The sequence below is a fragment of the Miscanthus floridulus genome, chromosome 4 (assembly GCF_019320115.1).
Source record: "Miscanthus floridulus cultivar M001 chromosome 4, ASM1932011v1, whole genome shotgun sequence".
NCBI lineage: Eukaryota > Viridiplantae > Streptophyta > Magnoliopsida > Poales > Poaceae > Miscanthus > Miscanthus floridulus.
Genome location: NC_089583.1, coordinates 107,637,126 through 107,661,896, shown reverse-complemented (window position 1 = coordinate 107,661,896; position 24,771 = coordinate 107,637,126). Strand labels below are relative to the sequence as shown.

Genomic DNA, 24,771 nt, shown 5'->3' with positions numbered 1-24,771 from the left:
CAACCAGCCTGCCCTCGCCCTCGCTAAGAACCCTGTCCTCCACGACCGGAGCAAGCACATCAACATCAAGTTCTACTTCATCCGGGACTACATTGATGGAGGGCAGATCGTCATCGAGTTTGTCGAGACCGGCAGACAACTCGCTGACATCCTCACCAAGTCACTCGGACGCCTGCGGTTCATGGAGCTGAGGAAGATGATTGGCATGGATGAGGTCAAGGCATCAGGTTAGCAGCAGGATTAGGGGAAGAATTGTTAGACATAATCTGCTGCTCCTATCTCTCTTGACTGGTCGGCACAGCTGTCCTCTCCTGGTTTAGGAGATGGAACTAGTCGGCTCAGCTGACCACTCACTGTTGTGAGGCAGTAGGTAGAAATGGCTTACTTCAGCCTTGTAGTGTAGAGATGGCTGAGCTAAGCTTTGTACCTTAGGAGTAGGTAGTTGGTGTACCCTTGTACTTTAGGAGTAGGTAGTTGGTGTATTCTTATACTCCGGTAGTAGGTAGTTTTGTGTACTCATCAACAACTATGTACCTGGTAGAGGTACAACTAGAGTTGTATATATTCTATCCAAATGCAATACAACAAATCAGTTCAGTTTGCCACTTCCAGAAGCAGAGCTTTCGGCCAGCGCTGGGCTTATGCTGTGTGTGTGAGCTGTTCTCAATACCTTCTTCTACCCCTAGCCATTGTGAGTGAGTCTGTGTGCTGGTAAGCTAGTTGCTTACCTGTATAGTGTAGCCGAGGGACCAACATTCAGTAACCATCTCATAATTTATATATAAGCCGATAGTCAAACAGCAGCAAAGCAAAATTCCGATATTGAAGATAGAACCTATATAATTTATGCTTCCCCTCTACATAAAATAGGTAGGGTGGTGAACCACAACCAACATAAGAAAGAAACTTCTTAACATGAGGGAATGACCAAATATTTGCAGAATCCATAATAGACACTCATAGGCAACAACAAGCTTATCGGTTCATATAGTTGGTTCTGCCAAAGGTGGTTGGTAGCCATAGAATGGATAGAGTGTGTGGAAATACCGATTCATCACACAGACCTTCTTAAGTTCAGAAGTCTTGAGGTCAAATGAAAAATATTCCACATCTGGCGATTCCAACGACAAGTGAGCTGGGTTCTCTAAAGAGTCCTCAGACGAGTACCCTGAGTGTTGATCTTGCAGAATGCCACGAAGGAATAAGAATCCATCAGCTGCACCCAAGGTAAAATAATTGTACTGGCTTGGCAATGATACCATATTCTCAAACTTCCATTCATCTGAAGATCCACCATCAGTTTGCTTAGTGAAGTGAAATAGGTCAGTTGGACCATCTCCAAAGCAATCGGCAGGAAAAAACACCTCCGCAGTTCCATCTCCACCCCTTACTATGAGAGGCACCCCGCTTTCACACAGATCGTACTTAGCCAGATTGTTGTTGACAATGGATAACTTCATGCTGATCCCATCAAGCACAAGAAAGTTGTTCCTCCAAGGCACCACCCAGTAGAAACATCCCTTCTCATAATCAACACAAGAGGAGCTGTACCGGCTGTACGGCGTGCCAATGCCCAAAGGACACCTCCAGCTGAGACATGCAAGGATATTCCATTGTCCAGTAATGGACGTGTATTCAAACGCAACAATGCAAGGATATTCCATTGTCCAGTAATGGACGTGTATTCAAACGCAACAAGATTAGTTTTGTTACACGCCATACATACCACTCTGAATGTTGTCTCCTCATCTTCGCCAGTAGGAGCGAAGAAGAACCCGTAATCAACAAGGGATTTGTGCTGAGCTCTTAGTTGCTTGGGTATGCGAGGGAGCAGCCTGTATCGCCGGGATATGGGATCACACACCGCAAGCTCAAGATCCCTCAGGAAGACGGCATCTAAGTATTCAAGCGCGGGCTCGCATTCGGGTGTGCACTCGAGGAGGACGCGGCCTTGGCAAACGCCGCGTGGATGCCAGGGCGTGAGCCACCTCCCAGTGGGGACGAAGGAGTAGGAGAAGTCAGCGGCATCGGCGAAGGTGCTTGCGAGCGTCGCGGAGGGGTGGGGCGGCTGGGCGGGGTGAAAGCCCTCGTAGGCGGCAAAGCCGAGGAGAGGGAGCGGGTGGATGGCGCGAAACCGGCGGAGGAAGCTGCGGTCGGTGATGATGCGGCGGAAGGAAGTGCAAGAGGCGGAGGCGCGTGCGATGTCAGCGGCCGTGGGGAGGCGGAGGAAGATCTCCTCGAGGGACTCATCGTTGAGGCTCGGGAGCGTCTCCAGTGATATCTGTCGGTTCAGGGAGCCGAGTGACGGTGCTGCACAAAGTGTGGCCGTGTGGGAGTGAGAGGGGGAATTTTTTAACCCTTTTTAAGACAAATTTTAAATTTAACATTGTTGCCTTTTCATTTTTGAATCTATCCCGTTTGGCCGTGCGCTAAGTCTCTGGTGCGGCCAAAACACGCCGCCGCGCGCACATGCATCGGCACAGTACAATTTGCCATGGTGGACAATAATTTTCATGTGGAAACCTTGCCGCACCAATCCAGTTGGCGCGGCAGCTCTGTAGCATCACGCCAACCTAGCACGGCAAGGCTAACCTTAGAAAAAATGTATCTTTTTTATATGATCTCAGAACAATTAGTACAATTCCTTAGTAAAAGGGAGTAGCTACTAAGGAGCTGATACTAGGTTCGTGGACCGTGGTTTCGCGCACCGTGGTTGGTGGGCCGTGGCTGTGCGATGTCCCCTAAGCTTTGGATTATGGCTTAATAGAGTTTTGGGGTGCTATTTAAATATTAGTAGCAAACATGTCCATACGTTGCAATGAGACTCGATACGTTTTGGAATCATACTTCATACTATTGTTGATGCGAGTTACTCTAACTTTTATGATCACAGATTATGAGTCATGATCATATATATATCACACATGGTGTAAGTGCAGGGTAGGGTTGTCATATCGGATTTGGATTAGGTGAGTTTCTAAAGCAGCAAAAAAAAATTCCTTCTTAAGACTATCTTCAACAATATCACCCAAAATATAAGACATATTTCACGTTTAGGTAGCGCTACAGGTAAAGAGTTAAATACCCATTTTTTGTCTTCTCCGACAACAGGATCTAAAGGAGAACCCTTTCTGCAAATAAGTCCTCAGGAGAGATAATACTCATATTTGGGTTGTGAGTCTGGTGCAACCCAAAATGCATCTCGCATATAGGTAATCTGTTGGAGGCCAAAATAGTACCATCCAATACCTATTTTGGGTTTGGGTACCTATAGGTAAGCCGTTGGAGACAGTCTAATATTAGGTTGGTATATGTATATAACCGTAGATTAAATTGGATGATAATTTCAATCACGATTTGTTCATCGGAGAAGAATAAAGAGTTCAATGATCCATAATACTATGTTTATTATTTATTATTTTTGTTTATAAGAAAAACACCGGAGACCAAAAAAAAGAGAAAAACAAAAAAAATCACTGAATCATATGTATATAGATATAGATTAGATTTGATGATAAACGGGAGACAATAAAATAAAAAAAAAGTCACGGAACCATAGGTATAGATAGGATTAGATTGAATGATAAACTATGCAAGATTTTACTCGTGAATTATTTATATTAAATTAGAGAATGATAAAGAGTTTAAACACCCATAGGCTCCGTTCGCTTGGAGGAATTTTAGAAGAGTTTGAAGGAATCTGGAATTTATGAGAGAAAAGTACTATTCCAGATAAAAAAAAGAAGCGGATCAAGCCAGGTTTAAGGACACCATAGTACTATATCTATTATTTATTATTTTTGTTTATATAAAAATGGAAACAAAAAAGTGAAAAAAGTCACATACAGAACCATATACGGGGAAGGGAAACCAGGAAAGGACACATGAACCGGAAAATCAAGTACAGAACCACGCACGGTTCCATCTCACGGAGAAAAACATAAGCGGGATTTTTCTGGAGCTGACGCCAAGACCGAGCCACTTTAGGTTAAGTTGGACGAAAAATTATTAGTGACTGAAATTTTGACTCTTTAGTAATAAATATAGATATAGATTATTATTATTATTATTATTATTAAACACTTCAATTTTTGCCAATATGAAATGTGTAGTACAAGTCATGTAGTATGATATGGTGTAAGGCCTTCATGAAGAAATGATGATTAAATAATTCATTTAGAGCTTCAAAACTGAATCAAATGCCAATTTATAGCGCCTAGAATTTATCCTAAGTCAGAGATGAATCAGCCGACATTAGGGTTCTGACGTGCCATGTTCTCATAGTGTTGATAAACAACAAGTGTTGGTCCCTTAATCGAAAGCACACTTTAAACATAGAAGAAGAGTTTTGGGGAATTAATCGTATAGTTGGAACAAAAATTGTCTTTCGAATTTGAATTCAAAGTGGCTTGGAGTGACTGTTTTGACCCAAACCATGAACTGGCAAAACCAACTTTTGGCCTCTATGTCTTTATCTGTTGGTCTAACGAATTAAGAGCCTAAATATGAGTTATAGTGTGAGGAAGGATCTAGAAGTTTGCTTAAGGGCTGGGAGTACCACTACTACAGAATGGACTTGTTGTCCCGGGCGGTAACGGCTTTTAGTCCCGGTTACCGCACCGGGACAACGATCCCGGGACTAAAGGTGAAACCTTCAGTCCCGGGTCATCGAGCCGGGACTAAAGGCCCTTCAGCCGAGCAAACCTGACACAACCTTTAGTCCTGGTTGGTGGTTCACCCTTTAGTCCCGGTTGGTAACCCCAACTGGGACTAAAGGTTCCTTTTCTTTTTCTTTTTTTTTTGTTTAATTTGTTTTTAGTTCAGTTACACATATTTGTTTAATATATAATATGTTTTTATATACGTATTCTATGCTGCTAATATAAATACACGCACGCATATAATTATATCTAATTCTCATCTCGAGCATTATTATATTCGAATAAAGTATGAAACTATATATATTATAGATATATATGTATATATACAACACTTTCATAATCTTGTTCTCGAAAATAACGATATCAATAAACATTTAATTTACATCATTAGTTCCTTAGATCAAAGTAGAACTCGCCGTTGGGATTTAGCACTTTTTCTAGAAGATATCCTGCTATTGACTCTTGAACTGCTTTCAGATGATCTTTTTGCATGACCTTTCGTTTTAACCATTCAGTCTTGCATTTGAAATAAAAGGAAAAGTATTAATACATATATATATATATTCATTTAAAAATAAATAAAAAATTGATATATACGTACTCTGAGGACATCTTCAGGAGTTCTTCTTATGTATGCAGTAATAAATTCACAAACGTAGTATCCACACAAGTTATTACCTGGTTCCTGCCGCAAACATCACTGTACGAGAAGAAGATTATTCTCATCATCTCACACGTAAATTGAAGTACGATATAGTAATTAAACACGTGAGGAAGTATATATAGTACTACTTACTGGTATTTCAACTACATTAAGTGGTGCCTTGCAATCCTTGCGGTGTTGCCGAATAAACTCTTTCCAAACCCTGTGCGACCAATAATGTACGATTGTTAATAAATTATGGCAAAGTCTATTCAATAATAGTTGTGCGCGAGAGATCGAAATTACCCCTGGATAATGTCTATCATATCTTGGTATAGTGCTCGCTCTTTTCTCAATGAGTCCAAGATTACTAACTGACTTGAGTTTAACTCAATGACAATGAGTATCCAGTGAAACCTGCATTGGTTTATACACACACGTACATGCATATAAGTTGTATTGATATTACATAAAATGTGTAGACTACATTATTATTAACACTTACTCAAAGTTGTACGGGAAAAGTATTGTTGTCTTGTCGTGCTGCTTCACGAAGAACTTCATGATATTCGTCTGTGCTTCAGATACCTAGTGGTCCTTGACAATAATATCGGTTTTGAATACGATATAAGGATCAATGAAGCCAACACTGGTGTCTTGTATTCTTTGGAGCTCTGACATCTGGAATCTGTATATAAATATAAGTTACATATGAGGATAATTATATACACGTACGCATGGAAGTGAGTTTATTAAATAAAAGTAAGAATCACTTACAAACAAAAGGAGCTAATAATTGATTTGTCCAGAGCGTCCAAGTGGAATAGTTGATGCAATTTTTCAAAACTAATATGTAAGATGTCATCTCCACGGAAGTAATGATCGTCTCTAAATCTGACAAAGATCCACTGCTCACCCCTGCCACACGCCTGCATGTACCACTTGTTGAGCAAGTATATTTGCGTACCTAATTCATTCAGAGCCGCAGGGTTGTACAGACTTTTGCCAAATTTATAAGTCTTCCAGGTATCAACTTCCAGGTTCTGGATTGGAGCTTTGCTCGTCACTTGATCCAAGGTTAAACCAGTTTGTTCAAAAAAATCACTAAGGTCTTGAACCGACACTTCTCCAGAGTTGTCTGGTCGATAGACTTCTACGTTGGAACCATATTGATTAGCAACAATAAGATTTTGCATTGGTTGCTTCTGTTGTCCGAGCTGTGGGACATCCTTCCCTGATGCTCTTTTCCTTTTTTTTATGTGCATCATGTGACTTCACGAGGGAGCGATCATAGTCTGATAGTGGCGGTGGCTTACGAACTTCAAATATCTTTTTCTTGTGAGCTTCGACCTTCTGCCTCAGCTGATCTCGTGGTATGTAAAAGTACGACTTCTCCTTAAGCTTCGCTTGTCTCTGCTTTTGGATATCTATAAAAAATCTTTCACTTTTTTGCCTTCTTCAGCTGCTATTTGCTCATCAGTCTTTTCAGGAAGTATTTCTTGAGAAATAACTCTTTTTTTGGGGTCTTCTTTGCCGCCGGGACCTTAGATGTCTTTGTAGTGCGTCGCTGTGGAGGTGGTGGGGGCGGTGTTGGAGACCAGCGTGGAGGCAATGAGGCCGGTGTTGGAGTCCGACGTGGAGGCGTTGGAGATCGTTGTGGAGGCGGTGGGGCCGGTGTAGGAGTTGGAGATCGTTGTGGAGGCGATGAGGCTGGTGTAGGAGTTGGAGATTGCCGTGGGGATGAAGTCATCTCACCCCCCGCGATGCTGTGATGAGATGGGGAATGAATGATTGGGCTAGGCTGAGGGGAGACCCTGCTACAAAAACAAGTTGTGGTCAATTATTTTTGAAGCCAATATAAAATTAATGGAAAAATAATATTTCATTCACTATCATTCATACCTAGGGTGAGGTAGGGAAAGCGGTGGCGCCCTAGAATGATGATGAAGCGTTTGCGCCATTGAATAAATGTCTTCTCCCCATCACCGCCATTGAATAAAATGCTTACCTTTCTTTCTCACTTGGTGATTCAAAGGAAGGAATCGACGATGGCCAAGGTACATGACCTTTCGACATCTTTTCAAATATATACTGTCAAGGTCATCAAAACAATGTGTGCATGCATTATATTCTTTGTTTGTCTGACCTGAAAGATTACTTAAAGCAAGCCAATCATTGATTGTTACGAACAACATTGCTTGTAGGTCAAAGTGTTCTTGTTTGTACTTATCCCAGACACGTACACCTGGTTTGTTCCATAAAACTAGAAGTTCTTCAACTAATGGCTTCAGATAGACATCAATGTCGTTGCCAGGTTGCCTCGGACCTTGGATGAGGATCGGCATCATAATGAACTTCTGCTTCATGCATAACCATGAAGGAAGGTTGTAGATACATAGAGTAACTGGCCAAGTGCTATGACTAGTGCTCTGCTCCCCAAAAGGATTCATACCATCTGTACTTAAGGCGAACCTTAAGTTTCTAGCCTCATTTGCAAACTCTGGAAATTCCCTGTCTATCACTCTCCACTGGAACCCATCAGCTGGGTGTCTCAGCATATTGTCTACCTTACGGTCTTCTTTATGCCACCGCAACAACTTTGCATGGTCTTTATTTTTGAACAAACATTTTAAGCGTGGTATTATAGGAGCATACCACATAACCTTGGCAGGGATTTTCTTTCTAGGATGTTGTTCACCCTCGACGTCACCAGGATCATCGCGTCTGATCTTATACCGCGCTGCTTTACATACCGGGCATTCATCCAAATTCTCATATTCATTGCCATGGTAGAGGATGCAGTCATTAGGACATGCATGTATCTTCTGGATTTTTAATTCCAAAGGGCAGACAATCTTTTTTGCTTCGTACGTAGTGGTGGGCAATTCATTTGGCTTCGGAAGCATCTTCTTTATGAGGTTCAATAAATTCCTAAATGCCTTGTCGGATATACTATTCTTTGCCTTCTACTGTAGCAATTCTAGTGTTGTACCTAGTTTTTTTGCCCCTCTTCAGCCGTCGGGTATAGCAACTTCCTATGATCCTCAAGCATGCGCTCGAACTTAACTTTCTCTTTTTCACTTTCGCATTCTTGTTGTGCATCACGAATGGCATCGCCAAGAGCATCACCGAGATCATCTTCTGCCGCTGCCTTTTCTTCATCTCTTCCCATTGTAGTATCATCAAAGGCAGCATACTGAGCAATAATGTCATCAATGTCTAAATCTTCTCCTTCACCTTCTTCCATCATGACCCCGCTTTCTCCATGCTTAGTCCAACATATATAGTTTGACATGAAATCTAACTTAAGCAAATGTGAATAAAGACTCATTGAGCTTGAATATTCCTTTAAATTCTTACATATGGCACATAGACAGCACATGAAACTATCCCGCTTATTTACCTCGGCCACACCTAAGAAATAGTGCACGCCCTCAATAAAGTCTTGGGAGCAGCGATCGGCATTATACATCCAATGGCGTGACATAATCTGCATTACATGACAAATTATGAAAACCTTAAACATAATTAAGTATTTTATTACACAACATAGATGACACACACACGGTTGATTAATTAACTAAGCCTGGCTACAACGTAAGCAATCCCAACTATCACTAAATAAACTAAAACTACAATGCACTTCAGTAACATAATTATTTCGTAATCGTACGCAACTAAAACAGACAAATCATTCTTCTGTTGAATATCAATAAGCTTCTCCTGCTGGCTCACTGCCTTATCATCAGCAGCCGCTACCTCAAGCACACCCAAATTCTGCACGTATGTAGCATAATCTTCCTCCTAGTACCAACCATCGTATCTATTGCCCTCCCACTGAAATTAAAGCCAAAAAATATTTAGTCAAAAATATTCAAGAAAAGCAGGTCAATTAGCCATAATTATAAAATGCGTAAGAAACTCACATCGCGATACGGGCACTTGTAGAAAACACGACCCTTGTTGGGTCCCTGTCTCTTGACTCGGTACTCCATCACAATCTTCTGCTTATACTTGCCGCAGATAATGAGAGGGAGTTCTGGCCTCAGTCGTTTCGCAACCGAACGAAAGGCCGATGATCCGGTACTAGTTGTCATCTACTTTCTATACTTATTTTTGCAAACTAGTGTAAATTTCATATTTTCTAAAATGATATATTTAAACAAAACTAGTACGGATTTCACATGTTTCAATAAATAACCATCCGTACTAGTTGACCTTGCTTACGTGATCATCTCGGCCAGCATTTCTCCACCGGACGGCACCGTACTTGGCCAAGGAAGAGCTCCGATTCTACGAGAAAGGGAACACGGTCTTCCACGACTGTTGCCGCTCTCCCTCGTAGAATCAAAGCTCCTCTTTGACGTCCGTTACCGCTCGACAGAGAACATGTTGGCCGAGCTGAACACGGTCCGCAAGTTCAACTAGTACAGATTTTCTATAATTTTCTAACTATTTACTAAGTTTTTCATTTCATGGAAAATTTAATTCTAAAAAATAAAAGGCATGATTTCTAAGTAGTTCATTTCATGGAAAAAATAATTCTAAGTGACCTGCTCGATATCGGCGAGCTCACGGGCGTTTAGGTTGCCGAGGATAGTAACATTTGTAGATGATATTTGTAGGTCTGAAGTTATCAAATATCCATCAAATTATAGCTCAAAAACATGTTTCAATAAATAACCATCCGTACTAGTTGACCTTGCTTACGTGATCATCTCGACGAGCATTTCTCTACCGAACGGCACCGTACTTGACCAAGGAAGGGCTCTGATTCTACGAGAAAAGGAACACGGTCTTCCACGACCGTTGCCGCTCTCCCTCGTAGAATCAAAGCTCCTCCTTGACGTCCATTACCGCTCGGTAGAGAACATGCTCGTCGAGCTGAACACGTTCCGTAAGTTCAACTAGTACGGATTTTCTATAATTTTCTAACTATTTTCTAAGTTTTTCATTTCATGGAAATTTTAATTCTAAAAAATAAAAGGCATAATTTCTAAGTAGTTCATTTCATGGAAAAAATAATTCTAAGTGACCTGCTCGATATCGGTGAGCTCGCGGATGTTTAGGTTGCCGAGGATAGTAACATTTGTAGATGACATTTATAGGTCTGAAGTTATCAAATATCCATCAAATTATAGCTCAAAAACATGTTTTAATAAATAACCATCCGTACTAGTTGACCTTGCTTACGTGATCATCTCGGCGAGCATTTCTCCACCGGACGACACCATACTTGGCCAAGGAAGAGCTCCGATTCTACGAGAAAGGGAACACGGTCTTCCACGACCGTTGCCGCTCTCCATCGTAGAATCAAAGCTCCTCCTTGACGTCCGTTACCGCTCGACAGAGAACATGCTCGCTGAGCTGAACACGGTCCGCAAGTTCAACTAGTACGGATTTTCTACAATTTTTTAACTATTTTCTAAGTTTTTCATTTCATGGAAAAATTAATTCTAAGATCACGTAAGCCACCGGGGACGAGGATGACGCGTGCTCCAGCGAGGACGAGCGAGGCGTGATTTTGATGAACTAATTTAACTTTTGTTTATCCAAACATATATGCAAATCATCATGTGATTTTGAGCTAAAAATAACATATAAAATCATAATAAAGTCCAACATACATGCATCTACATCGCAAAATGAGATAAGCTACTGATAAAACATAAGAGGATTAAGTTTGTTACCTCCAAAATCGAAGAGCAACACCAATGGAGGGGGAGATAGCAAGAACAACAGCAAGCTAAAAAACAGAGGCAGTGAGTTTGAATGGAATGGCTCGGGCTCGAGGAGGAAGAAACGAGCTGGATTATAGGCCGAGATAATTAGTCCCGGTTAGGGAGCCAAACCGGGACTAAAGATTAATCTTTATTCCCGGAGCATTACCCAAACCAGGACTAAAAGCTTTAGTCCTGGTTGGTAATATTAACCGGGACTAAAGATCCATGCCCCGTGGATGACCGTTGGGCAGGGACCTTTAGTCCCGATTGGTATTACCAACCGGGACTAATATTAGTCCCGGTGACAAAAAATGCCGAGGCTAATGCCAAATTGGGACATTGTTCTAAAGTCTGTTCTCTAGTAGTGTACCTTTCCAAGCAAAATCACCCAAACAAATAGGACAAACGGCCTTGCATTCGCAGTTCTTGGAACTTGACTGCGTGCTGGCATGTCAAGACTACATGACGATTAAGCTCTGTTTGGCACAGCTCAACTTCACTAATAAAGTTGTTTTTACTCATTTCAATTTTAGGAGCAGCTTTTTCAACGGAGTTAAAAGCTGTATTTAAGAACCCATTTGACAAAACAGCTTCATATATTAGACTAGGATTATAGTGACCAAAATACCCTTCATCCTTATACTCTCGTCTTCCCCGAATTTTCTCCCGGTGGCATATCCGACTGAATCTGCACAGGTCCACCCGAGCTCGGTCGCGCTCCCGCATCGTGTCCGCACATGCTTCGGCGTCCCAGCCCGCCCACCCCGTGCCACGCGCGCCCCGATGGTTGCGTCGCTCATGCCCCGACGGCCGTGCCCCGGTGGCCCCTTTCCGCCGTGCTCCGCGGCACGGACGCCGCGGTCTCTGCGGCACCGCTGGCCCGAGCCAGCGCGTTCTTGTCAAACTCGTCCACGTCATTGTCGAAGAGGAAAGCCGTGAGCTTCCGGAGGGCAGGGGTCCGCGCCGAGGTCAGCGACCCGACGGAGGAGCTTGGCCGCCACGGCGGCCGGCGTGGGCTCGACGACGGACGCCGCGGGCGATGAGGAGGAGGGAGGGAGGGGAGGCCGCGCTGCTCGTGCCCTGGCATCGTGTCCTGGTGGCCACGCTCGCGCATGCCCCGGTGGCGGTGGTGGTCGTGTTCCAACGGCCGCGGTTGTCGCACCCCGGAGGCTGTGTTGACCATGCCTGCTATGGTCACGCCCAGGCGGCTACGTCGTTCGTGCCCGCGGCGGTCGTGCCCTAGCCGCTGTTGTTGCACCCCAGCCGCTGAGCCTGCATGTGCCTAGGCGCCCATGAGCCCTGGTGGCTGGGCGTCCAGGCGACGATGTGCCTATCCCCCGGCGGCACCTTTCTCCCCCGCGACCTGATTAGGCTATCTCCAACAACTAACATCCAAAATAAAGACCCATTCATTCTTTGCTAGCTACAAGTAAAATGTTCAATACATATTCGACATCTTCTCCAACAACAAGATTCAAAAGAGAATTCTTTCTGCAAATGAGTTTTCAGAAGAGATGATGTCCATATTTGAGTTGTGCCTCTCAGGTAACCCAAAATATGACTCCCGTATAGGTAATCTGTTGAAGACTGATTTTATGTCTCTTGCTACCCATTTTAGTTTTGGGTGCCCATATAAGTACCTTGTTGGAGACAATCTTACCCGAGACCGAAAGGGCATGGCGAACTCTGTGTATTGGGGCCCACATAAGGGAGATAAACCTACAATAAGCTACTATTTTCAGCTTCATTCCAACGCATGTCTTTGTGAGAGGAGGAGAAAAATAGCTTTAGCCATGAAGCTGTTTTAGAAATAAGTGTTTGACAAAAAAAACTCACGGGTGTGCCAAACAGGCCCTTAGTCTGTGATCTACGACCGAGGTTTATTATTTATTTGGAGAACGGGCGGCGCCTTACGGTGGGTTGGTCTGGTGAAGGCATAGCAGCACAATGACCAAGACAAGCGAGCTCAACGAGTGGGAGTCACAACAAAGTCGCTTATAAGCAAACTAGCTCTAGGCAAGTATATTGGTGTTGTCTAATATGTTGTCTCATGCATTGTCACACTACTGGAAACTCGAATTGCTCTATGGGTGACAAATTTTTCTGTGTGTTTTTCGTACGCATAGAAAAATTACGATTATTCTGTCAGTTTCAAAATATCCCGACAGAAAATACGAAAACCCACAGAATAATTGTATGATTTTTCTGTGCGTGACAATACACATACGAAAAAATAAGCACTCACAGAAAAATGCAATTTATTTTGTCGGTTCTTTAAAAACGCACAGAAAAAATATATGCATGCACAAAAAAAATATATGCACGCATAGGATAAATAAAAAACATAGAAGTCCTAACCCTAACCCGCCGGCCGCCGCCCCCAAACACCCTTGCACGCACACACTCTCGGACTCGCCTGCTCGGCTCTCCTCACGCACGCACACTCACGCTGCGCCGCCGCCGCAGCTACGCACGCACGCCTGCCTCGCCGCCTTCTTCTTCCTCGACGGGCGGCCGCCCCTCCCTTCCCCCTTCTTCACCTAGCCCCAGCGCCCCTCCTCTCCCACCGGCGCCCCGCCCCTCCCCTTTCTTCTTCCCCGGCGGGCGGCCGCCCCTCCTCTCCCCCTTCTTCACTCGACCGGATCCGGTTCTCCCTCTCCCGAATCTGGCTGGTGGCTGCGGTGGTGGTGGTGGTGGCCGGCGGAGGGGTGTAGTGGTGTCGGTGGCCCTCCCCTCCCCCTTCTTCTCCCCCGCCGGTGCCCCTCCCCTCCCCCTTCTTCTTCCTCGGCGGGTGCCCCTCCCCTCCCCCTTCTTCACTCGGCCGGATCCGACCCTCCCTCTCTCGGATCTGGCCGGTGGCAGGGCGTGGTGGTGGCGGCGGCCCTCCTCTCCGCCTTCTTCTCCCCCGCCGGTGCCCCTCCCCTCCCCCTTCCTCTTTCCCGACGGGCGCCCCTCCCCTCCCCCTTCTTCTTCCCCGGCAGGTGCCCCTTCCCTCCCCCTTCTTCACCCGGTCGGATCCAGCCCTCCCTCTCCCGGATCTGGCCGGTGGCTGCGGTGGTGGTGGTGGTGGCCGGCGGCAGGGCGTGGTGGTGGCGGCGGCCCTCCCCTCCCCCTTCTTCTTCCCCGGCGGGTGCCCCTCCCCTCCCCCTTCTTCACCCGACCAGATCTGGCCCTCCCTCTCCCGGATCCGGCCGATGGCTGCGGTGGTGGTGGTGGTGGCCGGTGGCGGGGCGTGGTCGTGGTTGTTGGTTGTTGTATTTTTTATGTGCAATCTGTGATGCAAATTCCCATTTCCTGAATCACTGTGATTATTGCAACAAAAATCATCATCTTTCGGCTGAGATTTCACCGCAAATTTAGTTTAAAAGATTTTGCTATCAAATTTGCTAGTAATGCGGACTGCAACTTAGGCAAGCTATCAATTTTGCCATCTCGGTAGTAATGTGGACTACATCTTAGGCAAGCTATCAATTTTGCTACTGCAACTTCATTTAGCATTCATGATATCAACAATGCTGAAGTGACTTTTGTGTTTCTCATTATAGTGCAAGTACTGCAACTACTAACTCACAGGTGATGTCTAAAACTATGCATGTTGTCATCAGAAACTGTAGGGCATCCAAATCAACAACATGACATTGCAACGAAAAGAAAAATCTCAATGGATTCTCAAATGTTTAAAAGATTTAAGGTCCTAAAGTTTTGTAATTTTGGTCCCAAATTCAAAGTTCCATAATTAGTTTAAGAGTTGAGCAACCGTTGCTTCTTAGCAAACTAAACTTGGATGTCTTAAACTTTATTTATCCTTATGTTTTAGCATCTTGATCTAGGCCATTTGATATCCCAAAGTTTTTACTATAGATATGTTCAACATTTTAAATATGTTTATTTATGAATCTGCTTCTAAATCCACCTCCCAAAACTGAATGTCATTGCTGTTTCTAAGTTTATTGATGGATTAAATTAACTCTGACATTGCTAAAGCTGTCGGATGTGGACTGAATTTTGTTAATACGACTAGTCCTGATTTTTTGACTAGAGCAATATATGATGAAAATCTGTACTATCCTATTTTTAGTATTTGACTAGTACACATTTTTTTTGAAGCCAGGCAATAGTTCAGTCATGCTTCTGCACTCAATACACAGTGATGCATATTATTTGAAGAATGATGTTGCTGAAGTTCAGTCTGTATCTTGTTTGCAACATTTTTTGTAGGCATATAATTCAAATCAAGGAATAATGTTATGGATGTATCTCACGTCAAGTATGAAGCTAGGTCAGCTAGAGATGGCGATATGTATGGAGACTCTTGCACCTGGCCTTCTTATTTTGCTTTTTGATTGGCACCTAAGGGCATCATATTTGGATGATTTTGGTAAAAAGTAAAGGCAGCCGCTAGTTATTTGTGAAATGAGCATATGTTAGTCATAATAACGTACATATGATTCCATTCTCATTTGTATACAGGGAGGAAATTGTGAGGCTAAACGCAGTTAGTTTTTTGTGAGAGACTGCAGCAACCACTGAATTCAGTAGGGTGAGTGAAGCTTCCTTTCTTCAATTACCTTTACCCATAAGGACTACTCTGAACTTTGGTGGCTATATGATGCAATTTCCTGTTCTATTTTCTACGGTGCATTCTATTTTCCTTGTTGTTTTTCAGTAGATGGTATTCGGTGCAAATCAAATTGGCTTGTGACCTGAGATGAAAGGTACTGAGCAGTTTCCACTATGCTCAATAAAAAGGTAAACTTCTTACAATACTAGTGTTTTTTTGTTGACTAAAAATATGTCTTTGCTTAACAGGTAGAGATGGAGTGAAATGTGAAGCAGTTTACTGTTGGTTGAACAAGAAAAAATAGTTGTTTCTTTTTCCATATCCATATTTGTGAATTCATTGTATTATTCATGTTGAACAAGTAGATAACTACATATCATATTTGTATATATGATATATATGCTAATAGATCAGACTGATTCCATTTTTGACATCAAGTGTTGACTCCATTCATGCTAGATTACTGATTTCTATGTATTATTTGAATGCTATATGCTTCTATGAAAATTATATTAAATATACCATTTTCTATGAGAGATATATATTAAAGGTCTACTGCTCTTTTTTCTGTGAGGGTGACTATACAGAACCATTATTTTTAGTCTGGGTGAAAGAAATTTTTTTGTGAGTTAGCCTAACCAACAGAAAAAATACATGTTTTTTTGTGTGTTCGTTTCTTTTTTTCTATGTGGATATCCACATAGAAAAATTAGTTTTAATCTAGGTGAACGGGTGATTTTTCTGTGCGTGTAAGGCCGACAGAAAAACTATTTCTGACAGCGAACCGATAGAAAATTTTGATTTTTCTGTCATACTATTTCTGTGTGTTATTTTCTGACGGTACACTATCAGAAAAATATTTTTATGTGCGTATTCGTATTTTTCTGTGGGTTTTTGCACGAACAGGAGTATTCGAGTTTTCAGTAGTGCCAGGTCTTGTTCGCTTCGCTGAAAAGTCAGACTAAAAAATATTGTTGGCTGATTTATTATGAGAGAAAAACACTGTACCATAATTAATAAGCTAGACTAATTAAATTGTCTCATGCTAATCTATGATTCCTAAAATTATGCATTGACCGAATTAATATTATCATCGTCTACATATCATAACTTTGTGGCTTATTTGCGTCACTGAGTTGTGTACACATGAATAAAATATGTTATCTCCCTTGCCTTGCCTCTTTCCTTCTCACCGGAGAGCACAACCAGACCGCCGTATATCTTAAAAAAAAGCAAGCACACCGACGACATACCAGGAAGGCATCAACGGGGCATTGTGCGCTCGAGAGCGACTCGACCGAGCTCGGCCTCGCCTACCTCAGGCCCTGTGCGCGACTTCACCGGCAGCATGGTTGTCCTGGACTCCTGGCGCTGGCCGCTGTTCGTGTCAATGGTGCCGTTCGGCTGGTGAAGAAGCTGGTTTGTTCGATTTTTTTTTAGTCGGAATAGTATTTTTTTCTCGCAACATTTCAGTCACAACAATATTTTTCAGCATGAATAATACATTTTTCATACCAGTCGAACGAGGCCATTAATGCCGGCCAGCGGCCACGCCTTCTATCACACTGTTTCGCTTGATCCTCATAATAAAATAGTATCAGCTAGCTTGATCGTATTAGTCATGCTTATCAGTCATGATATAATATTTTTCTCTCACAGTAAAATAGTACCAGTCAGCTTATAAGCCACGTAAACGATCATGCTAATAGGGTACACGTGCGCTTGCTTGCGGGGAATCGGCGTAGCAGATCTGGTGAAGAGAAAAAATCGCCTCCCGTAGCAATGACACGACGTACAATGGTGGTGAGGTCGTGTCATTTACCGAAATTTCCGTGGATGAGCCCGTTGCCGAACAAAACAACGGCTCACCTCTCTCTCCTAATTCTCCCTCTTCCAAATCAATAAAAATTCTACGTGGCGATGCATGAAACAACTTATCAAACTGCTGATGTGGAGCAATATACGTACCCTGAAGTCCCAAACAGAGTTATTTACATTCTATCGCAGATTCACAGTCAGCTTCATCCCAAGAGGCTTGATGAACAAGTCTTGCTGCTCAGTTGGCAGCTACTGTCCTTTATAGCCATGTTCACTTGTCTTATAAGCCATACTATTTCAACGAACGAACAATATTTTTCTCTCACAATGAATCAACGAACAGTACTTTCAACCATAACTTTTCAGCAAAGCGAATAGAACCTATGTTAGTTCAATTATTCATTCCGTTCTCCAACAGATTTTAATAGGTAACTAAAAATATTACAGTTCAAAGAGGAGTAATAGCAGTACAACACCAACATATAAGTGTTCAACCAAGTCAGACTTGGTAACATGCCTCTTTAGGCCTTTTTAGTTTCTCTAAAGTTTACTCTCTATCCCATCGAATGTTTGTACACATATATGGAGTATTAAATATAGACTAAAAATTAATTAATTGCACAATTTATGACTAATTTGCAAGACGAATCTTTTAAGCCTAATTAGTCCATGATTTGACAATGTGGTGCTACAGTACACACATGTGCTAATGACGGATTAATTATGCTTAATAAATTCGTCTCGCAGATTACTGACGGATTCTGTAATTTGTTTTTTTATTAGTATCCAAACACCCCATGCGACACCCCCATGTGACACCCGAAAACTTTACACCCTGAATTTAAATAATGCCTTAATTACATATAAATATGCCATCAAGTGGACATTACTTAACCACTACATGATAATCAGTCTCTGATCCAATCGACTGGTAAATACCAAGGCTCAAGTGCAGGCACCAACATTACCAATCCTCCATGGCTCTTCAATTCGCAGCCAGAAGAACAACCCAAATAGCCAAGGCCAAAAGGCAAGCACATAAGCACCTGCAGATATATTTCGTATTTTGGTCAGTACAAAATTTACAAATACATTTTAGCTGAACGCAATCCATTTTAGCTGAACGCAATCAAGAGTGGCAGAACTATATCCCTATTACCAAAGAATAGACCAAATAATAAAAAAAGGACCAGAGCCTCAACCACATGTAATTCCAGAAATATGCTATGATGATCTCAAAGAGGCTCCAAGAGACTGGTATATAGATAGGTTCAATCACTGAATTCAAATAGATCAAAATCAATTTAATTTAGAAGATCAGCTACCCAAGATCATGTGCAGGCAATAGAAGGTGTCATTTGAATCCTGGTGGATTCTAAAAATCTGGACAAAAAAAAAATCTAGTGCATTCATTGGATTCAGTGTATATTAAAATTCAATAGAACATAGCTTGCTTGGATGGGATTCTAGGATTCTGAGAACTTTTTTATACAGATTCATAAAAACCGCTGAGAACCAAACGGGGCCGAAAATTCTCTTCCTTCATCTTTACAAACTACACATGAGTTATTCTTAACCACAGTAAAATGACCGCAGTCCAAACTAGGGGAATCATAATGGGTTACCCAAGAGCACACAAGCTTAGCTTGAGTAAAAAAAACTAATGAGATTTAGAAACAGTTTAAGAGCCCTTTGGAATGCAGAATTTTGACTCATACAGGAATAGGAATGAGTTCATTTTCATAGAAAAAACACAAAAAAAAACATGAAAAAGTGCCACATTCCAAAGGGGGGCTAGTTAAATGACCAAGGCTCAAGATTGTTTTCGATAGAGCTCAGTGTAAGCAAGCATGAAATTTGAGCAACTAAAAAAGGATGAACAAGTTAAGCTTAAATTTTCCATGAATAGTCTATTTTCTGATTTGAACTATCTAGGCACACCATCGTAGATGTCAATTGTCACAGACTATGCATAAGTTCAGATTTGCATAATACAAATTTAGAGTCTTGATTCAACACAAACTCCTTGGATCAACATAGCCTGCTACATTTACTTCAACACAAATTGCTAATATAAAGGCGGAAAATTGAAGGATATTGCAATTCAACATAGCTCACTTGGGAAAAAAAATCAGCACTGTATTAGTATTCAGTAAAATGACTAAACGAAGAAAATAAGGAACTCAGCCCTTGGAAAAGCAACTAATATCCTGTCCAATCCAAATCATTTTTTTGATATAATAAACAATAAAACTACTATCCTCCACCTGTACTACACAGGCCCCCGCCCCCCTGATTATTAGTAATGACATCTCCTCTCCCCTTACTATTTTTTCGGTAATGTTAACAGCACCTTTCAATTAACAAATCCAGGTGGGGAAGCTCCTAACCCCCTGTTCTTTCAAAAACATCACTGAACATACGAAAAGCACACCAAAACATGAATTACATATTCACAAACTTGCATTAGAGTTACAAATATCAGCTCACAACCTAAGTGGTCGCTTGCGACAATGAAACAAAAATATGTTTTCCCAACTAAGGATTCAGGACAGAAATAAAAAGTCGAAAACCTATATTTCTTTCCAAATATCTTCTGGATTCCTGAAAACAGTGTTGTATCTAGTAAAGTTTAAAAAGTTGATGCGTGTGCTTAGGGAGGAGGGGAGTATTCCACTAAATCAGATGGACAAATACTTTTTTAGCCAAAAGTTAATTTCTTTATTTGCTAAATAAGCTGTCGTCAACAAGTAGCAGCGGGAACGCCGTCAATACGGGAACCGTTACTTTCCTCATTATTGCGTTCACATAGTCTGAAAACCTTCTAATAATAAATGTACCATATCAGTATCATACCACGATCCATGTTCTCTTGGCTAAAACATGGCTACTACAAGCTGACGCAAGAGATTGTCAAAAAGGGGCAGAAAAAAAGGGAGAAAAAGCAGCCAAGCGGCACAATGCATGCTGATGATAAACAGGAAATAATTTGCATGCTGACTCCGTCCCTCTAATTAAATTAGTAAGTAGTCAGTGAAGCACCACCAACATATACAGAGAGATGCCCTTACTAATTTACATGGATCAACAATATCTGCAGAGGAAATTAAAGGGATAGTGCCAAAGAACTTAGTAACTTACCGCTTCAAACACATGGTTTTAGCAATGACGGTGCGAAGCCAGAGAATGGATGGACTCTGAAGAAGTCATGCTTCATCTCACAGACCTTCTTAAGTTCGGAAGTCCTGACATCCAGCAAAAAGTATTCTCTGTTTGCAACATTCCGACGCCGGCGGCGGTGTGCTAAGGGCTGACCTCCTGGAATACCATGAAGAAATAAGAACCCTTCAGCCACACCACAGATGGAATACCTACACTGTCTGGCCAAGGGTATAATTTTCTCCATCTGATGTTGGCCAGAAGGCTCACTGGTATTTAGCTTAGTGATATGCAATACGTCCAACGAGTCATCTTCCCTGTGACTACCAAAGAAAAACATCAAAGGTGTTCCTTCTGCACCCCCTACAATACCGGATTTGCTGCTGCTCTCAATAAGGTAGCTGGAAGGAACACTGTTGACAATCGAAAACTCCATCTTTCTGGCATCAAACACAAGCAACTTGCCAACCCAATGCCCCGTCGAGTAGAAACAACCACAGGCATAGTCCGGATAGGCCAACTTGCGGTATCCAGGGGCTTCAGTACCCAAAGAACTCCAGCTGGGAGATGCAGCGATACACCATCGCCCAGTGACAGAAGAGAAGACAAACGCAAACAGGTTAGTTTTATTCCGCGCGGTGCATATCACCTTGAATGACGTCTCCTCCTCATCTTGGCCAGCTGGAGCAAGGAAAGCATCGAAATCGACGATGCGCCCGTGCTGAGCTGTTATCTCCTGTGGTACGGAAGGGAGCAGCACATACCGCCGGTGCAAGGGATCACACACCACGAGCTCGAGGTCCATCAGGAAGACGACCCTGTTGAAGTCGTAGCGGTCGTCGTACTTGGGAAGGCACTCCAGGAGGACGCGGCCTTGGCGATGATCGCGGGGGCGCCAGGGTTTGAGCCATCTCCCGATGGGGACGAAAGAGTAGGAGAAGTCGGCGGCGTTGGCGACGGCGCGGGCGAGCGGTGCGGACGGGTAGGGTGGCTGTGCGGGGTAGAAGCCATCTTGCCCTTCGGGAACGAAGCCGACGAAGGGAGGCGTGTGGACGGCTTCGAAGCGGCGAAGGAAGCCACGGTCGGTGATGACGCGGCGGAAAGAGCCGCACGCGGTGGAGGCGCGGGCGAGATCGGTCGGGGTAGGCAAGCGGAGGAAGATCTCCTCGAGGAGCTCGTCGGTGAGGGACAGAAGCCGCGGCGCCCGTAGATCGGCGATCGGCGATGGCGGCGACGCCATGGCCGCAGCCGATCGGCCGCCGGCGCCTGGCTGGAGGGGGAAAGGAATCGGTGGATTTAGGGCTCGGGAACTCGTCGGGGAACTATGCTGTGCTCCATGCGAAGAGCAGCAGACAAAAGGATGGTCCAACCAGTGGAAAATCAACGCGTAGGATGGTCCTACCAGTGGAAAATGAATGTGTAGGATAGTTTGGCCAAGAGAAGAAGATTTCCCCAGACAATTGAAGGCAGAAGCGCCCCAACTGGAGCATATGACGCGCTTTACAGTGTGAAAAAGAAGGAGAATCAACGAATGATGAAGTATAGAGGCATAGTCAGAGTGGTATGCTAAAATCATTATTCATTTGCACACTTGTAGGATGATCCGGTTATAGAAAGAAAAGTGAGAAGCAGACTCATTGGACGGTCTATCCATGGAAGGCAAAGTGAGCACAGGACTGTTCGGCTAGTGGGAGAAGTTAATGGCCAATTCCAATGGCTAGTTCAAAGGTACATACCATGCCATCTGTTCTAATACATCTTGAAATCAGACTCCATACTATGGTGGTATGGCCAGATGCATGTTGTTCGAAATATGGTCTCATGTTGGATTTGCATTATGTTGCCTTTGAATTGGAAACGTGGTCTCATGTTGGATTTGGACAGTAAGAGTGAGATACGAACCGAGACCAGTGAGAAGCTGGGGGATAGATTGATAGACAAAAAAGTGGAGGCATAATTTTCTCCTTTTAATATTAGGTTCTGAGGGTGCACTACTACTCGAAACGTGGTCTCATGTTTTATATCGGCGGAAAGAAATCTCCGATATCCATTTTTTCGTGTGCTAATAAATCCACGAATAAGAGTATAGTGTCCGTGTTAACGCAACTGTTTCATTTCAGACATACACATGAAAACAACCAAACTACGTCCTCACATAAATAGAGTACAGAAGACAATTGAGAGATTCCAATTCATTGCATCATTTTCAATATATTATAGAAATTTATCTTATACATACGTCAGTACGCCATTCAGAGAGAATGTGTATTATACAACTAAATTTAACAAAAAAAATATCAGAAACATTTAGCCAGCTATAAAACATAAATTCTCAATTCTCTCAAGTGCGCGTGCTAACGCTATGGGCCACGTTAAGTTTAAAGTTAATTCTATCAAATTTAAAGTACGGGACACGTTAAGATAAAAAATAAATAAAAAGAATAGACAGTTCAAAGATGCTGACAGGCCTAAAATATCTATAGCCTGGCAATTGTACAAAAGTTGAGGCGCGTTTCTTGCAGCATCAACTTATGCTAGTGCATTGATGGTTCAAACAATTTCTAAATGTCTGCACTCATGAACCCAGAGTGACAATACAGAAGTTAGAGGATCTTCCCTCTCTGTTATGTTTGTAGCATGATACGTCAGTTCTCATTCCAAATTATAAGAATATCATTTCCACTTTACTTGCGGAAAAAAAGAGATCATAGTATTTCTTACTGTTGTTCTGATCTCTGCTCTTTCCTATTCTTGGTGCCCTGATTCTTGTTGCTCTTCTCCTGCTTCGACAGAAGAAACTTTCTCCTATATCCATGCAAGAAATTTTAGGATGAAGCTAACAGGCAGAATTCAGGAGGACTAATGCACCAAAAATCTCCTCACCTTTCTGTTTGTTCCCGGCCTGGCTTCTGCTCTTTCACTACGACTCTAAGATGCCTACCTAAAAGAAAGACGCAACGCAGAGAAGACCAATGTGTAAGCATCAATAGCACGAAGAAATTCCCTCAAGAAACAAGCTAATCATTTTATTCCATGACGGTTCTACTCATAATCCCACCTCAATTCTCTATCTCCAAGGGATTTACACAAAGAAGCCGTGAGACACGTCTGAAGAATGCAATTTGGCGGCGAACCAACAAAATAAGCCCAAGAACCAACCAAATCCCCAACGGTTTTGCGATTCTCACCTCGGATAGATTCCCACAGCTCCAACCCCTCACAACTATCATCACCCTTCTATAGATCTACAAGAACAAGACCAGAGGAAAGACCCCATCACCAAACTGCTCGGAAAATCGCAACCAAACAACCACATCCAAACCCTCCAAACCACAAAAAATACTCACGATTTGCTCGGCTCCTGTCCAGTCCGCTTCAATCCAACCCCCGCAAATCCATGGGGAGGAGGCGGAAGAGGAGATGGGGATGAGTCGAAAGAGGAGATGGGGAGAGAAAACCTGGACACTATTACGACCGGTGATGAAGATCCTGCTGGAGGCTTGTACGGCGGGCGTAGTAACCTCCGCGCCGTGCTCGCCGAGGGAACGGACACAACTGTGGGGTGGGTGCGGACTTGGCGATCAGAGATGAAGATGTACACATACGTGTGGCGTGGGCGGCTGGGCGCCTATATGACTCACGCAGCGTGTAACGCCCTAGGTGTTAGGATTGCATAATTGCACTTGCATTTGTATGAGCATAAGCATCATGCATTCATATATGAGCATTTACATGTGAAACATGTCTTATTATTCTATGTTTCCCATATGTGTATGCTTATGATCATGTGTGATTAAGTGCAAGTGGTTGATGTTGGTCACTAAGACACCTTAAACATGCTTAGAATATCACATGGAACAACTTTGGTATTCATGACTAAGGCTAGTTTGTTCTCTAAGTCATATCTATTGTGTAAATCATCAATTTCAAGTTGCATGTTTGACTGGAGTTGAACGTTACTTTAGAAACTTTGCATGGATGTGGACCCTAAAACAAAGTTATAGAACTCAAGTAGTGTAACAACTTTTATTTTTGGGTCATAGATTAATTCAGCTCCTAACATGCTTGGAATTCGCTCACAAAAATCAATACAGGGCTGTTTGAAAACTTGGAAAATATTCTAAGTCTTGCAATGAGTTTCAGATTTCGTGTAGGGTACTTTGGTGCCTTATAGTTTGAAAACCATGGCGATCTAGACTAAGTTGG

At 42.8% G+C, this 24,771-nt stretch overlaps 1 protein-coding gene, 1 long non-coding RNA gene and 1 other non-coding gene across 4 annotated transcripts; 1 reads left to right on the top strand and 2 right to left on the bottom strand.

Annotated features, from left to right (window-relative positions):
- Nucleotides 1-14,293: 14,293 nt before the first annotated feature.
- LOC136553069 (small nucleolar RNA Z196/R39/R59 family) lies at nt 14,294-14,375 on the top strand. The gene has a single exon (XR_010782973.1). It is a non-coding gene; the product is annotated as a small nucleolar RNA Z196/R39/R59 family (small nucleolar RNA).
- A 3,790-nt stretch (nt 14,376-18,165) lies between these two features.
- On the bottom strand, nt 18,166-24,153 carry LOC136550268 (uncharacterized). Of its 2 annotated transcripts, none has more exons than XR_010782193.1 (6): nt 23,913-24,153; nt 23,624-23,810; nt 23,449-23,506; nt 23,287-23,370; nt 20,548-20,724; nt 18,166-18,452 (listed from the first exon to the last, which is right to left on the bottom strand). It is a non-coding gene; the product is annotated as an uncharacterized lncRNA (long non-coding RNA). The 2 variants fall into 2 exon arrangements; XR_010782192.1 differs by having other exon boundaries at nt 23,754-23,810.
- LOC136550666 (uncharacterized) lies at nt 20,729-23,276 on the bottom strand (the record flags this gene model as incomplete). The annotated part of the gene is made up of 1 exon (XM_066542283.1): nt 20,729-23,276. A coding segment is annotated over exon 1 (1,413 nt), but the record flags the coding sequence as incomplete, so codon positions are not given.
- Nucleotides 24,154-24,771: the final 618 nt, after the last annotated feature.